This window comes from Haliotis asinina, chromosome 13 (genome assembly GCF_037392515.1).
Source record: "Haliotis asinina isolate JCU_RB_2024 chromosome 13, JCU_Hal_asi_v2, whole genome shotgun sequence".
Taxonomy (NCBI): domain Eukaryota; kingdom Metazoa; phylum Mollusca; class Gastropoda; order Lepetellida; family Haliotidae; genus Haliotis; species Haliotis asinina.
The window spans coordinates 32,168,568-32,186,121 of record NC_090292.1 but is presented as its reverse complement, the minus strand read 5'-3'; the positions used below and the strand labels follow the sequence as shown (position 1 = coordinate 32,186,121).

Sequence of the window (17,554 nt, the reverse complement as noted above, 5' to 3'; positions counted from 1 at the left end):
CTAGCAATATTCCAGAGTTGTGCACAGCTTCTAGCAATATTCCATAGTTGTACATGGCTTCTAGCAATATTCCAGACTTGTGCACAGCTTCTCGCAATATTCCAGAGTTGTGCACAGCTTCTAGCAATATTCCAGACTTGTGCACAGCTTCTAGCAATATTCCAGAGTTGTGCAGAGCTTCTCGCAATATTCCAGAGTTGTGCACAGCTTCTCGCAATATTCCAGAGTTGTGCAGAGCTTCTAGCAATATTCCAGAGTTGTGCACAGCTTCTAGCAATATTCCAGACTTGTGCACAGCTTCTAGCAATATTCCAGAGTTGTGCAGAGCTGCTAGCAATATTCCAGAGTTGTGCACAGCTTCTAGCAATATTCCAGAGTTGTGCACAGCTTCTAGCAATATTCCAGAGTTGTGCACAGCTTCTAGCAATATTCCAGAATTGTGCACAGCTTCTAGCAATATTCCAGCTGTATCATGGCAAGGGACTTTGGTACAAATAGATTTATCTCCCAGATCTGACTTCCTCAAGGAATACTTTTGGATAAGTCACTGAGTGAATTTAATTTTAATTTTACACCACATTTAGCAATATTCCAGCAATATCATGGCAGGAGACACCAAAAAGGATGTCACATTTTACCCATCTGGAGGTTTGAATGAAATAACTGCTTCAATGAAATTGCATCACAATGCTTTGAAGACCATTGTGACATCACTGCCAGGTGTGAAACTAGAGTAAACTCCAACTGATATATAGACATTAGTATGAGGGAAAAAAGTAAAGGATCACATGACAACACAATTGTTCCCATATATCATTCCAGGTTTCTTCCAAAGGTATGAGATACAAAGCTTGTGAAGAAACCTTGGAAAAAATGAAGGAGTACTTGTATTTTCATGTGATCCCATATTTTTTTCTATTTTGTATTTGATACTCTCAGAGTCAGATTCTATTTGTGGGGTCTTGAGTAGTCTCATAAAACACAAATACAATCCAAATGGAACCTAGAACAAACTCTTTATAGCTGAAGGAATATATGTGAGGAGAGTGCTTTCTTTGATTCATTTCCCAGGGAAGACGTTTAGTCTGTCACACAGTCCCTGAACCATATTATTTTCACTGCTGTCAAGCCCTCCCTCCAGTGCTAAAGCCTTAAACGAAGCAAGTCTAGATTTCCTCGCTGTCCTCCCTTGGGCTTCTTTTCAATTTATATTGGTTTTTGCTGCTATCAAATTCATATCTATTCAGAAACTTAAGTGTTACTCTAGGAACGGACTATGTATCTGTGTTACAAAATTGTCAACAACTCATGCTAATTCGATTGGATGAATGAAATCATGTATAGGCACCTTTGTTTTGGTTCCAATTTGAAGATTTCTTCTTGGAACTTTAACCAAACTGACAGTGCCTCTCTAAAAAACCTTTATCCTGTCAAATTTCAGGCAAGAAAATCGTGTTCAAATTGAATCCTTATTTGTCTCACTTAAAAAAATCTAAAATTTTGTAATCTTGATGTTGACAGTTATTATTGTTGCTTTTATACAGAATAGAAAATGTTTGGGCTAAATTTGTTTCCTGAGATTGAGTGAAGAAAATACATTTAGCTGAAATTTCCATGAAAATAAAAGCAGTCTATGAACCGTAGTATGTAACTTTTGTGTTAAATTACAACTTAAACTACCATGTTCTCGAACAAAGAAGAAATGCTCATGTTTTGGGTTGTTTTTTTTTAAATTATGTTTATGTAGAAATTAATTCAAACCTGTCATCTGAGATGATCATATTACTGCTGAAACCTATCTTGCTGACTAAGCGTTATTCACCCATAGTGTGTTGTAATACTATTAGACAAACTTGCATAATTACAACCCAGTATTATACTGACATGCAGAGATATCACTTAGTGCAACTGTGAAAGAAAATATAAATGAAAATAAAATAAAGTATATCTTCAATGTTATTCTAATTTAACCCAATCTCCCATTACAGGGTAAGGCTATAAAAACACTCTTTAAATTTCTGGATTGTGGTATGTTGACTTCTGTTAGTCAGTTGAAAAAAGCAATAACTTGTATTTTGAAAAAAAAAACTGATAAAAAAGAACAAGAATAACTGTTAACATTCCAATGAGTTAATTTTAGAGTCAGTTTGCAAATTCTTTTCAGAAAAAAACACAACTTAACCTCTGGTTATGTTAACAACAACAATGAAGATTGTCTTATCAGTGTTACATGTTTGTACAAAACAGCAGAAGTTTCTGTCAGAATGAAACACAGCTTTAAAAAGCCTGAAATAGTTTGAATATCTGAACTCGTATCATGTTCATACACTGTGCAAAAATGTCTAGGTCATTTTGACACAGCATTTTTTTGTGAATTATTTCATCACACGCGTTATGTTTTAGTTGTTTATGTGCCACAACAGCTGTTGTATCAATCATATTTTACAGACATGTATTCTGAACCAATAGGAAAATAGCTTGTGTTTTTAGTTCTAATTTTATGTATGTTTTGGTGTCAATGTTCTTGTTTCCCATAGTGAATCACCATTACTGTTTTTAAATGGCTGATTAATCATTAGGGAGCAGGCGAATGTGTTTTGCACAGTCAGCATATTTCAAGGTTTTTGTAAATAATGGTCTCAGCTATGCAAAACCATGGTTGACTGTGGTACGAGGTGCTGGCACGGAGGGGCAGTCATCTGAGATGCTGCCATTTGCTGTTCAGAGTTGTGTACCTTGGCATATCAGGAACCAAATTTCTAGGTTTGAATCTTGATCATGTTTCTTGGTTTGTCAGCAGCATATCCCATCCAAACTGTTTCAGCTAAATGGTAAACATTTGAGACCATTTGGGGACTTATTCCCGCTTAATGCGAACATGTCGTGATATAACGTGGAATATTTTAAGGCAGCATGAAGCAAAAGGCTTCAGAAATGGTGAGTGAGTGAGTTTAGTTTTATGCTGTACACAGCAATATTTCAGCTATATGGCAGTGTTTGTATATAATTTAGACCAGACAATCCAGCGCAACTGATGACATGTGTCAACCATGTCAGCCGCACTGACCACCCGATCCCGTTAGTCCACTCTTACAACAAGCATGGGTTACTGAAGGCCATTTTTCTAACCTGGACCATAACAGATTCAAAAGGTTTCATAGACATAATATGTATTTAACTTATTACCCAACTAATGAATAAGAATTGATGTATTACTTGGTTTTATGTTACTGCGTCAAATTTGCATTCTGAACTTAAGTGAGTGAGTGAGTGAGTTCAGTTTTATGTCGCAAAATATTAGCAATATTCCAGCTATATGGCGACGGTCTATAAATAATCGAGTCTGGACCAGACAATCCAGTGATCAACAACATGAGCATCGATCTGCGCAATTGGGAACCGATGACATGTGTCAACCAAGTCAGCTAGTCTGACCACCCGATCCCGTTAGTCGCCTCTTACGACAAGCATAGTCGCCTTTTATAGCAAGTATGGGTTGCTGAAGGCCTGTTCTACCCCTGAACCCTCACGGGTCTCTGAACTTAAGAAATTGTTGTTATTTTATGCAAAATAGTGAGTGACTGAGTTTAGTTTTATGCCTCAGTCAGCAATATTCCAGCTATATGGCAGCGGTCTGTATATAATCGACCAGACAATCCAGGGATCAACAACATGAGCATCGATCTGTGCAACTGGGAACCAATGACATGTGTCAACCAAGTCTGGAAGCCTGACCACCCGATCCCACTAGTTGCCTCTTACGACAAGCACAGTCGCCTTTTTTGGCAAGCATGGGTTGCTGAAGGCCTATTCTACCCTGGGACCTTCACAGGTCTTGTGCAAAATATCAATGTTTTCCCCATATCACCTGCCATGGACAGACAACAATCTAAGAATCCTAAATACTGAAACACATGTCACCTATACAAAGTCATATCTTTTGATAAGTGAGTTAAACTTACAGAGGCTGGCATGTGATGAATGGGTTGTCTGTCATACAGGCCTTGAAACAATTATACTCAATACAGCCCATGCAAGTCTAGAATATATCTTGATCACCATGGTTTCACTGAAGAAATTCTCTAGCTCCTTTTTAATATATTTTAATGTGATGATTTAGAAGTTGTTTTTTTCTGTAGAATACATTTATTACAGAGACTAAATGAAAATAGAAGGTGACAATGCTTGTAGTAAGAGGCGACTAACAGGATCAGGAGGTCAGCCTCGTTGACTTGGTTGACACCTGTCATAAGTCAGCGGTTGCACAGTTAGATGCTCATTTTGATCACTGGATTGTCTCGTCCAGACTCGATTATTTACAAACAGCCACCATATAGCTGGAATATTGTTGAGTGTGGTGTAAAACTCAACTCAAATGGGTGGTGTAATGCTCCTCTGAATCAGCCAGGTGCTATCAATGATATGTGGCGTTGCCTGAGATCATATTCCATCCAAGGTATGTGGTCTCACAGCCTTGCCCCAAGTCTCCAATGTATGATAAACTCAGGACTCAACAGTTAGTCTATCTTTTAATAGGCAAGTGAAGATAAAATAGGTATGATAACATGCAAAAAAGGTTTTCATTTATTTGAGGTAATCAAATTTATCCCATTTTCCATTAAATGAATTTTATCAAGTATTATTATTGTCATTAAGAACTATTTCCATCCCTGTACACTGATAATAACCCGTGGAGATCTGAATTAGAATTGATTTTCAGCAACCCATGCTTGTCCACTATAACTGGATCTGGTGGTCAGACTCACTGACTTGGCTGACTCATGTCATCAGTTCCCAATTGTGCAGATTGGTGTTAATGATGCTGATCACTGGACTGTCTGGTCCAGACTAGATTATTTACCGACCAATGCCATGGAGTGTTGCTGAGTGTTGCTGAATGCGGCATTAAACAACACAGAAAGACACTCATAATTATTGTGTTAGAGGCGTGTGCAAGTCTACTTGTCTCTGCCTCTGTTGATACTGATATGAATGAACTATCCCGATGATGTAGGCGATGTTATTAGTTGATGATGAGGGATGTAGAGGGCAGAGGATGATGTAGTGCATGTTTTGTCATGTTCTACAAATAATGTGACAGATATAATAGCAGCTGTCTACACCTCTTGCCCTCTGCCTCCCACAACGCACATCCTCCCTCTCTCCTCTGAACCCCACCACTGCATGTCCCCTCCAACCCCTGCACACATCTCCCTTGACAAATGTCAGATAGTGAGGCTACCTCATGGAAATGTCAGGGAACAGAGGATCTCCAAGTTCCCAGGACAGTTATAGGGATGGAGGCGATGATGAGGGTGGGGCAGTGTGCAATTACTTTTCCAAAGACAGATGGGGTGTTCAACTGCTGTTTCCTGCTAGATGGGTTGTTCAGCTACAGTTTTTCTCACTAGATTGGTTGTTCAGCTCAGTTTCCTACTAGATTGGTTGTTCAGCTGCAGTTTCCTACTAGATTGAGTGTTCAACTACAGTTTCATAATAGATGGGTTGTTCAACTAGAGTTTTCTACTAGATGGGTTGTTCAACTACAGTTTCCTGCTAGATGGATTGTTCAACTACAGTTTCCTGCTAGATGGATTTTTCAACTACAGTTTCCTGCTAGATGGATTGTTCAACTACAGTTTCCTGCTAGACGGGTTGCTCAGCTGCAGTTTCCTACTAGATGGGTTGTTCAACTAGAGTTTCCTACTAGATGGGTTGTTCAACAACAGTTTCCTACTAGATGGGTTGTTCAACTACAGTTTCCTGCTAGATGGGTTGTTCAACCACAGTTTCCTACTAGATGGGTTGTTCAACAACAGTTTCCTACTAGATGGGTTGTTCAACCACAGTTTCCTACTAGATGGGTTGTTCAACTGCAGTTTTCTGCTAGATGGGTTGTTCAGTTACAGTTTCCTACAAAATAGGGTAACCCACTGCATTTTCCTGCAAGATTGGGTAATCTTTTTTCAGAGTGATTGATTTCAGTTTGCAAAAATCCCGTGATTAAAAGCATGAGCATTGATTGATGCGTGCGTGCGTGCGTGCGTGCGTGCGTGCGTGCGTGCGTGCGTGCGTGCGTGCGTGCGTGCGTGCGTGCGTGCGTGCGTGCGTGCGTGCGTGCGTGCGTGCGTGCGTGCGTTTTTTTCAATGTCAGTGTGAATGTCCAACTACAGTTTGCTGGACAGATGTTGCAAACTATCTAATACGACACAGCATGTCCCTGTGCCACCTGTGTCATCCCTGGGTGGTTTCAAACATCCAGTTGATATCAAGCTGCCAAACATATGACAACTCTTCACAAACTCTTTTTTTCAACTTTTCTGGGAGGGGGTGTTATTTCGTTCTCCTCTTTTTCAGGATGTCCTGTTTTTGTTTGAGATGCCATGGAGGAAAGGTGCATCTGTTGGGGGAGGAGGGGGATTGGGGAGCGCCCCCCAGAGGCAATAAAAACATGACTGAGGATGAGATGATGTTTTTCTATGTCAGGATTGGGTGTGTCATATTTTGGTTGATAGTATGGCTAAGAAAAGACAGAGAATCTGAACTTCTGGGAGAAATCAGATCCAAACAAGTCATGGAACAATCTCAAACCTCAGAACTAGAGATATGGCATTGGAGTTGCGTTTAGTGCATCAATGTGTGATCGTTGCCAAGGAGATTTGGCATAATGTCATGCTCTAAATCACTGCTTTTATTGTTTTGTTTGTCTCAGACATTGTCAGTATTGGAGTGAGTGAGTTTGGTTTTACACTGCTTTTAGCAATATTCCACCAATATTACAGTGGAAGACACGAGAAATGGGCTTCACACATTGTACCCATGTGGGGAATCAAAACTTGGTTTTGGTGTGCAAGTTGGTCGATAGATGGATGCATGGATTGATAATGGATGATTAGATGCATGGATGGACAGATGGACTTATGGATGGATGAATGATTAGATACTTGGATGGATAGATGGATTTAGTGAGTGAGTGAGTTTTACGCCGCACTCAGCAATATTCCAGCTATATGGCGGCAGTTTGTAAATAATCGAGTCTGGACCAGTGACAATCCAGTGACCAACCAAATGAGCATCGATCTGTGCAATTGGGAATCGATGATATGTGTCAACCAAGTCTACGAGCCTGACCACCTGATCCCGTTAGTCGCCTCTTACGACAAGCAAAGTCGTCTTTTATGACAAGCATGGGTTGCTGAAGGCCTATTCTACCCCGGGACCTTCAGGGGTCTAGACGTATTTATAGTTGAATGGATAGATGGATGGATGAATGTAAAGATGGATTTACAGATGGATGGGTGGGTGGACGGACGGAAGGGTGGGTTGGTAGTCTGGACCAAGGTCATTTTACACTACCATTCTCAACCACAGGCTGACCACCAGTTCTATTCATATAAAGGCAGGCAGAATCAGTATTACAGTCCTTAGTTAAAACTAACAACTAGTCTCTGAAATGAACATATTTTACTGAAACAAAAATTCATAGTAGAAAAAATAATATAAGGAAATGGAGCCCTGAGACTTTCTTCATTTTCAGAAGCTAAGGAAATTTAGACTTGCCACATTTTCTAGACTTTGGTGAGGTTTTTGGATATGTTTGCTACGACAAACTGTTACAGTCCCAAAACCATATTATTTTCCCTTCCCATGCCTTTCTGCAGTGTTGTCACGATACCATAAATCAACCGAGCCTAGATTTTTCTGCAGACCTGCGCTGAATTTCCTATCAATCAAAATTATTTATGTTCAGAAACTCTGTATATAAGTCTATGTCAATAAGCCCAGCGGCGGGTATCCCTTAACATCTTTTGGAACGACTGGGTTACAAACTTCCGTTCTCAGTGCAGTGGTTCATCTAGCCAGTAAAATGGCAGGCAGAATGTTTTTTAACACATTAATTGAATAATTGAAACACATTTCTAAATTTGCCCCCTCCCCATTTTTTCCATTTACAAACAATTTTGCTCCAATAGACTGAATAACCTTTTCAACATAAAAGATGTATTTCAGCATATGGTAACAGTTGTAACACTCTGCCAATTACTCTGTTTCCCCTGGTTCAGTCCGGAAGGGGAAAGAAAATGTCAGTACTATTGTGTAGGGCAAAAAATATGTATACTACACCAGTTTTGATAAGGTTATGTCTTTCCATGACATGTCTAGTGACCCTTGTCAAAAATTGAGTTGTATGGGTTTCCTACTTCAGTCAGTGTTTTTACGTATTTTTTCTTCTATTTTTAAGAGAAATACAATGAATTTGTGGTTGCGGCATATAAAAATGATCATTACTGTGTAGTCTGAGTTCTTTTTTAGTTGTTTTTTAGGTGGAAGCATGTATTTAAACTAAAACAATCAACTAAACATGATAACATTTTTCTAAGTTGCTAAAATTGGGCAACTGACTGGAATAATACTTAAAATGAAAAATGATTGATGATAAACAAGCATTTACAATTTGGATAAAAAAGTATCGCAATGAATGTTATAAAACGAAACTAATTTCGGTCACTTACTCACTAAGGGTTAAAAATTCCCATTGCTTGATGCCCAGTACAAGTCTGTTTTCATTTTGGGCTATCATATAATGGTATCTTACTTATCAGTGGGCTACTGGATAATTGTTGCTTATGGTTTCAAACTACAAATAAACTTGAATTTCATTTCATATTTGCTCATAATGTGGCTATTACATTTAGTGATCTTTCTTAGCTATTTATCACTTCTCAATAAATAATCCACTACACATTAACATCAAGTACCATGTTGTTTTATTCTTTCATGATTATGTCATAAAAATCAGGGCAGGTGGAAATTTAGTCATTGTGGCTTTTAAAACAAATGTGGAACCCCAGTTCTTTCACTCAGTAAGGTTTATATATTGCCTCTCTACCTGAGACCTTAAATTTTCTCATTAAGCTTTTCATCTTCATCATTATCACCAACACCCGCCACCTCCTCTTCCTCCTCCTCTCGTCCTCTTTCCCTCCCTTCCTCCTCCATCTCCTCCTCCTCCCTCTTCCTTCCTTCTCCTCTAATGTTCCCCTCCCCTTCCTCCTCCTCTCTCCTCTTCCTCCTCCTCCTCTCCCCTCTTCCTCCTCCTCTCTCCTCTTCCTCCTCCTCCTCTCCCTCCTCTCCTCCTCTTCCCCTCCCCTTCCTCCTCCTCTCTCCTCTTCCTCATCCTCCTCCTCTTTCCACCTCCATCTCCTTCTCCTCCCCTCCTTCCTCCTCCCCTCCTCCTCTCCTCCTCCTCCCTCTTCCTCCTCCTCTCATCCTCATCTCCTTCTTCTCCTCTCCTCCTCCTCTTCCTCCATGTCCCCTTCCTTCCCCTCCTCCTTCCTTCTCCTTTCTTCCTCCTCTTCCTCCTCTCCTCCATCCCCTCCTCTTCCTCTCTTCCTTCCTTCTCCTCCTCATACTCTCCTCATACTCTCCTCCTTCCTTCTCTTCCTCCTTCTCCTCTCCTCCTCCTCTTCCCCTCCTCCCCCTCATCTTCCTCCTCCTCTCCTCCTTCCTTCTCCTCCACCTCCTCCTTCTCATCATTTTATATTTATTTACTTCATATGATATAAAGGGAATTATCCAGAACCATTAGAGTCAATGAGTGGGTATTTAGCCATATTCCAGCATACATCACGACATGGGGAAGGGGAGAGGGAGGGGCACCAGGTGCATCACACATTGTACCCATGTGTGGAACCAAACTCTCATCTTCCCCGTGATGAGCAGACACTTTAATCACTAGGCTGCCCACCACCCCTGAAGGCATACATCCTGGTTAATATGACAGACAGACAGATGGACAGACGGATGGATGGACAGACAGACAGACATTTTATTCCAACACCCAGGCCATTGGCCCAAAATATATTCTTGGATTAACTTTCACAATCCATGCATAAATACACAGTAGAGACAGTGAATTATATGAAACACATAGCAACCCATAACAGCAGCAACAAGCATGCTGTGAACTTTGTTTATTTGAGTGTGGCAGGCTCATTCTGAAGGGCTGTTGGTTGCCAGCTGATCTGGGGGGCTTGGTGGCATGTGTTTATAATACAGACATGTTGACAGTTTGTCCCTAAGTGTTTATTATGAAGGGTCCTTGTGCTGAGGGTGCTGTAATGGGTGAAGAAAGTGCTTTATTATTTCATCAATTGCCTCATTAGGGAGTAGATGTATTTCAGCTGTTGATCTGTATATGAAGTCTTGGCCACACAAAGCAATGGTTGATGAAATGAGCAAGGATCTGTGTTACTTGGATCATGTGATCCACATTCATTGCTTTATGACTGAACATAACTGGATTAAGGTTTGTTTGGAAGTTGTCTGTATTCTAGACAGTCTGTAGTAGGTTCACTCACTCACTAACTCACCCACCCACTCACACCTCACTTGCTGGAAGTGAGTTATTGGAATAATGAAATTATTATTGTTTTTTTTCTGCATTATAGTTTCTGTTACTGTTCCCTCACTCACTCACTCACATAGTCACTCAGTCACTCCCTCACTCACTTAGTCATGCATTCACTCACTCACTTAGTCACTCCCTCACTCACTTAGTCACTCCCTCCCTCACTCACTAATTTAGTCACTCCCTCACTCACTTAGTCACTCACTCACCTAGTCACTCACTCACTCACTCACACTCACTCACTTTGTCACCTCACACTTAGTTACTCACTCAGTCACTCCCTCACTCACTTAGTCACTCCCTCACTCACTTAATCTCTCACTCACTTAAACACTCACTCACTTACTTAGTCACTCACTCACTTAGTCACTCACTCACTCACTTAGTCACTCACTCACTTACTTAGTCACTCACTCACTCACTTAGTCACTCACTCACTCACTTAATCACTCAGTCACTCACTTAGTCACTCCCTCACTCAGTCACTCACTTACTCACTCCCTCCCTCACTCACACACTCACTCACTTGTTGGAGGTGAATTATTTGAATAATAAAATTGGTATGGCATTATTTCTGTTCCTGTTACTCAGATGCCTGTTCACTCGCTCACTCACTCACTCACTCAGGTTTATCTATCACTATATACACAGTCCAGAGACTGTGAACTTTCAATGTACAGCATACATATGGCTGCTATCCCCATTCACAGTTGTTGAGAGTGTTATACATGGTACTATGTGTGTTGCAGGGTTGCTGTGCATCCTGGGACTGATCCTGTACCCTGCAGGGTGGGGCAGCGAAGTGGTCGCCAAATACTGTGGGGATCAAGCAGACCCCTTCTACATGGACAGGTGCAGTCTGGGTAAGACCACCACTCAGTATTGTCTTACACCGATTTTAACAATATTACATCAAAACAGATATGCAAACCACTCTGATTTTGGTTTCTCCCATTTTCCTTGTACACTTTGGTAGGCTTACTGAAGGTGAAAATTGAAAACTGATGTGAGCAGGGAAGATAACTCACTACTGTAACTATGGACATAATTCAATCTCCAGCATTGAAGATCTCAACCTTAGTTAAGGTTGCCGCTAAGTCTCCTTCCGACGTTTAGGATGAGCAAATTTAGCTTGGATGTAACATTTTATCTTAATATTGACCTTAGTCGTTAAGTTCATCTGATAGTTGTTTTTCACAATGACAGCCAGAGGATTGCTCAGAACTGTGGGGTCTATGGCCTCCCTTAAGTGCTCGCATTGGCCCTGAACAGACACGAGCGCTTGATTATATTAAACATGGTCACCATCTTGGTTCTTTTGAGGATGGTTTGCGTACACACATGAATGCCAAAACGGGCACAGGCGTTCAGGATCGTGTGCTCGAATGTGGGCACTCGTGATTCTGAACATGCCTCAGGACGCTGTTTCACAAGGCGATATTAATACTAAGGTGACCGTAACTCCCATACCTTAACACAGACTGAGGGTAGTCTTAGTGCTAAGGGATCTGTTACTGCCATACCTCTCATCTGTAGTGCTGCAGTCGCATTGTGAAGCTGGACCTGGGGTGCTGTTATACAAAACAAGCTTGGTGTTAAGATTGTTCAGTCAGTGTTAAAGTATGGGAGTTGCGATCACCTTAACACTAAGGTTGTTTTGTTTTATGGCACCCTGGTCTCTAAATACAATGGAAGCTATCATAACCGGCATCCCTCCAATCTGGCATTCTCTCGATATCAGCAGTAGAATTTGGTCCCAGTAGAAGCTGGTTAGTTTATTATCATTTACATGCCTTCTAATCTAGCATCAATTCCTTCGCCTTCTCAGAAAGAACATGCACTTAAATACCAAACTGGCAGACAAACAGTTATATCAATTTTGAAAAAGTGTCAAGAGTTTGAAACTAATTTGAACAAAACATCAATAAAAAAACAAAAGATCATTCTCAGGTTGAAAAGGGAATTGTTTTCTAAATCTGCACACCCTCCATAACAACATTTTTGGCTGGTCTCAGCAAATGCCAGTTTAGTGGGCTTCTACTGTGTATCAGATATTGGTGACTTACATTCCGACTTATTTATGTGCTCATATATGATGATAAAAAATTCACCCCAAAATTTTATTTTCAGGTTGGGCATTCTACTTGTGCGTGACAGGGACTGTTCTGTCATTCTTGTGTGCATTCCTGTCAGTGAAGGCAGATGAGTCCACTTCATCATACAAGGTAGAAGAGGAAGTGCTGGAAGGCAAAAACCTGATCTGCGTTGTGTAAAACACCCCTTTTACATAAAAATACTCTTCCATTGCTGGGGTGAAGAATCTCCTTTTGTACAGTCAAGATGATGAAAAACTTGAAAATGTTTAATAGTTTCGAATTTGAAACTGCATCACCTTAAAGCTAAAATGGATTATTCCATTAATGGATATGTTTGCCATATTGTATGTTGAAGATGTGGCATACAGAATCAGTGCTATTTAGATTTTTTGGGCGAAGTTTGGTGCCTGGAAATGGTTTGTGTAAGCTTGTGATATAATAAATATCTCATTTTACTCACATAAGAGGCGACTGATAATATGCAAATAGCCAGTGTCAGTAATTGACCTTTGATAGTGAATATGCAAATCTGAAGGTGAAATGGAAGAGAAATGGCAATACTGAATCTTCTGATTTGATAAAATGAAGAACTTGTTTTTGAAAGTTACACTTCTGTTTAATTTAATGTGGTTAGTCTTATTTAAAAATCATTAGGTTCTTTGCATAACTGTATGTAAGCGTTAAGATCTGTGTTAAATTGTACAAAAAATGGAATTCAAGGTGATTTTGCTTATAAGAAAAAATACCAATATTTTCAAGATATAATTTCATGCAATGAGGGTCAGTGACATATTAAACTACATCTTAATGAGGCAAAAGTGTCCACTAACCAAGATTAAAGTCTGGACGAACATTTGACTTCACGTGACTTGTAAAAATTGTTACCTCAGGTAGATGGCACAGATATGATTTAACTTAATTATGCAGTAGATGACAAAATCATAGTGTATCTGTTTGTAGTATTTGTATATAAAGATAAATATACTTTTGTAATTCATTCCCCTATTTTGTAGCATGTTAAACATTTGTATATTATGATGTAAAAAGATGCACCAATGAATCAAGCACTCATGGTCCAAGGGAGACAACTCATCAGTAGGAGCCACATTTAATCCACACATGGAATTCATATAGAACAGTGTCTTATTCAAAGACTAATTTGGGCATTCATGGTCACAGGTGTTAATAGGGACTAGAAGCAGGGTTGAATGTCGAACTAACAGACTAATTTTAGTCTTAAAAATTAATAATTTTTAGTAAAATTGTGATTATTATTGAAATAGTCATAATGTACACTTCATGTAACTCTTCAAATTGAAAAAATTGTTTTATTGGTTATAGATATGACTGTGCATGATATTAGGTAACGCAGGAATACAAAACATATTTCCTCGCTCAGTACCCAAGAATTGATGAATGATATTTTCAAGAAACAGCATATCTTCAAACTTCATTCCTTCATTTAGTCTCTGTGTTTCATCGATAAAATATTTTTGTACTTAGGAAATATTCCCATGTCACATTTCTCACTAAATATGAAACCATTTCGACCTTACAAAAATTACATTTTACAATAGTATAAATTTGATAATTGTTTTTGTATTGTAGTTAGAGTTTGAATCAAGTGCCTACGCTTCAGTATATTTTGAAATAGTTACACATCGTACTCATCAATATATATTTTTATGTTTAATTAAGTATTTGTTGAAGTAGTTTATTAAACGTAAAAATACTCCAAACTGAACACTTCATGGCAGTCTATGTTTGTTTCCTGTGTTTCTCATCTTCCTCAAACCCTGAATATTAATTCTTGCTGCTGTGGAAAAGAGTGATTGAGTGAGTTTAGTTTTATACCATCAGTAATGGTCCAGTTTTATGGCAGCTGTCTGTAAGTAATTAAGTCTGGACCAGACAATCCAGTGATCAACAGCATGAGCAATTGGAATATGATGACATGTCACAGTCAGAGAGCGTGACCACCCAATCCCGTTAGTTGCCTCTTATGACAAGCATGGGTTACTAAAGATCAATTTTTACCCGCATATTCACAGCTGCTGTGAAAATACTCTTACCCTTAGACCCTCATAAAGAACCCAGATCATTGTGAACTTTCTCTTTTTAATAAAAAATTGTTTACATCACAAATCATTTACAGACTATTACCGACCTAAATTTGGAAAATTTCATGACACGTTACCCGATTAGTGAAACCTTTTTATATATTTTTATGAATTTTTTCACCTACTGACTCTCTTGCTGGTTGAATTTGGAGATGAGAAAGCCATAAGAAAATATTGATGGCCCAAAAGATATTTTTCAGAAATATTTATTATAAGAACATAACTGGTTTGGATACAAGGCCTTATCACAATGTACTAACAATTAAAAAATATGAGTACAATTGTATAGCCCTGTAGTTGTAGGACTGATATAGAAATAAATACTTCGCAACATCTGTGAAGTTCTTAAACCAATATTCAGAACATTTCAAGCAAGATTTTAGACATCCTTGATAATCTCCAGGGTATATGTTATGATAAATCTCTATTAGTACGGTGCATGCATCTACAGCTCATCCTGATCCTTGTATTACCTCCCTTACTTGACGTTTTATCCAATCAGGTGTCAATGCTGGGAAGTTGAGCGTACCAATCACAATTCACTTTCACTTCTTAAATTATCTAGTTGATTAAACTTGGCAACACAATGATACAGAGGTACTCTCTAAGAGGTAGGTGTTCTTGCCTATATATTTTTTAGAAGTTTTGGACCTGTCAGTTTGTATGTATGATTTCCACCAAAATCTGCGTCGCACTGCAAACAAACCTTTGCAGCTGCAACTGCTACCTTTGTTGACACTGGCAAACTTGGTTCCAACAGCGGCTTTGCTGATTGGCTACTAAGAGAATGTGGAGCCAGAAAAGGGAGGTAATAAAATTATTGGACATCCATAGATTCATCCAGGGTATTGTGGAGATTTATCATATACTCTGCAGGTTAATGAGGATGGATGTTAGAGGGACCAGTCAATACTGTGTGATATATGGCACAGGATGTTGTGTTAAGCGGCCTTTGTGCTACAGTCGTAATTCGATGCCAGTAGCAAAGTTATAATCAACAAAGTGATCATAGTACTATTATTAGACCTGCACAAGTCTCAAAGATAATGATTGATAATTTCTAAAATATATAAATATTTCTCAAACAGATACAGGCATCATAGACATTACTGACCGCTTATTGACTTGTGTCTCTGGAGGATTCAATTACCAATACATCCGTGGGCTCAGCATTCAGTACAGCCTTGGTTATACCATGATGTCCTAACTCCTATACTATGACACAACTGTAGTGTGAAGGTCACTTTGTTGAACGAGTCTCAAATCCTGTGATTACATGTAAAATTTACATTTGTAAAAGCCACGTCCAGGTGGCCCATTCATGAAATGCACCAGAGTTACATCCCTTAGATGTGGCGGAATCCTACAACCATGGCTTTGAATCCCGATTTGCCCAGTTTGTTCCTTGTTTGTTGATGCTAGTAGAAGTTAACACCAATGCGCTTGATGTCTAAGACCTATGTTGCTATGGGTGATTGTTGATTTCAAAGCAGTCTCTGTGACTTTAGTATACTCCGTTCTGAGTCACTTATTCAGGATCTCACTTGAACAGCTCGCGTCTTCCACAGACATTCCTGTTATTGCCTCCCTACTATTGTACATAAATATGTTGATCAGTGTGCATTTCTCATGTCTGTTATTTACTTGAAAATTGGCAAAAAAATCCAAAATCACTGAAATAAGTCATGTTATATTCACTGGTTAAGGGGGAAGTGGGGCAGCCTTGTGGTTAAAGTGTTTGCTCATCACGCTGAAGACCCGGGTTCGATTCTCCACATGGGTACAATATGTGAAGCCCATTTCTGGCGTATGTGCTGTGATATTGCTGGAATATTGCTAAAAGCAGCATAAAACCGTAGTCACTCCCTTCCCAATAACGACTTCGAATCAGGTTTTTTAAGACTTGTAGACGTTCTCAGCATGCTGATTTGTTCTCCACTTAGAAGTCATTGAAGTAAGAGTGCCTTGTCATTTCACCTGAGATTTTCAGGCTTTTGTCTGCAAATTGCTTCCATTCTTCCATAATAAACATTTGTGTACGATTTCTTGTGTTTTCTTCTAGAACAAGTTCCTCCAGAATTCCGGGGCAAATTTAAGCAAATTTTGCACCCCACTTTTCAATATTCTGCAAAACATTCTGTGGCTAACACATTTATAAAAAATAACAAAAACATCATACAGACCTTCATAGTTTAATTCTCAAACGCAGATATAAAGTTATGTCGACAGTACACATCCCATCTTGAGTGACAAACCACCCACACCTTTGTCTGTGTTTGAGAATTAAACACTCGCTGAAAGTTATTTCTCCCTCTCAATTGTAACTTTGATGCAGACGAACAACTTCCAGTTTCATGCAGACAATTTTATACCTAAAAGAAGTCTGAAATGATTTCAATTTTCAAAATGATCGATTTTGTGAATGTAATTGTAGTGCCAAATTCATCTAATATTATTTGAAAAATGCCTTAAACTTGCTTTATTAAGAAAGTATCTTTAATCATGATTATTTGGAAAATGCTCTCACAATAAATATGTCAGTCCTTTTTATATGTAACCAACCCTTCTTTTGACATTAGCTCTACTTTTCGTTTCGGCTGACAGTCAGTTTTCACTCAGTTTTTAAAATGAGCAAATTCTGCGGCAGAAAATAAAATATTGTTTCCAAACAGACACTCATTCTCATATATAGACTGTTACCAAGTGATCTAAATTTGAAGATTTATGACACGTTACCCAGTTGAATAAAATGAATATTTTTATTGACTTTCTTCACCTACAGACTCTCTAGATGCTTGAATGTGAAGAAGAGAAACACATTATAAAACATTCCATGTCCGCAATCTGTAAATGATGGGGTCTGGCCCAGTTGACCCAGTGATCAACAGCATGAGCATCAGTCTCAGCAATTGGGATATGATGACATA

General features: G+C 39.1%; 1 protein-coding gene across 2 annotated transcripts in view; it reads left to right on the top strand.

Annotated features, from left to right (window-relative positions):
- Positions 1-16,668, top strand: part of LOC137259322 (LHFPL tetraspan subfamily member 2a protein-like) — a 33,913-nt gene extending 17,245 nt beyond the window's left edge. Inside the window, exons 3-4 of one of the 2 annotated variants that reach the window (XM_067797005.1) lie at positions 11,161-11,274; positions 12,542-16,668. In XM_067797005.1, coding sequence (XP_067653106.1) covers positions 11,161-11,274; positions 12,542-12,684 — 257 coding nt within the window. In that variant the 3' untranslated portion in view covers positions 12,685-16,668. The remainder of the gene's footprint in view (positions 1-11,160; positions 11,275-12,541) is intronic. The other variant, XM_067797006.1, reaches the window with a different exon arrangement.
- Positions 16,669-17,554: the final 886 nt, after the last annotated feature.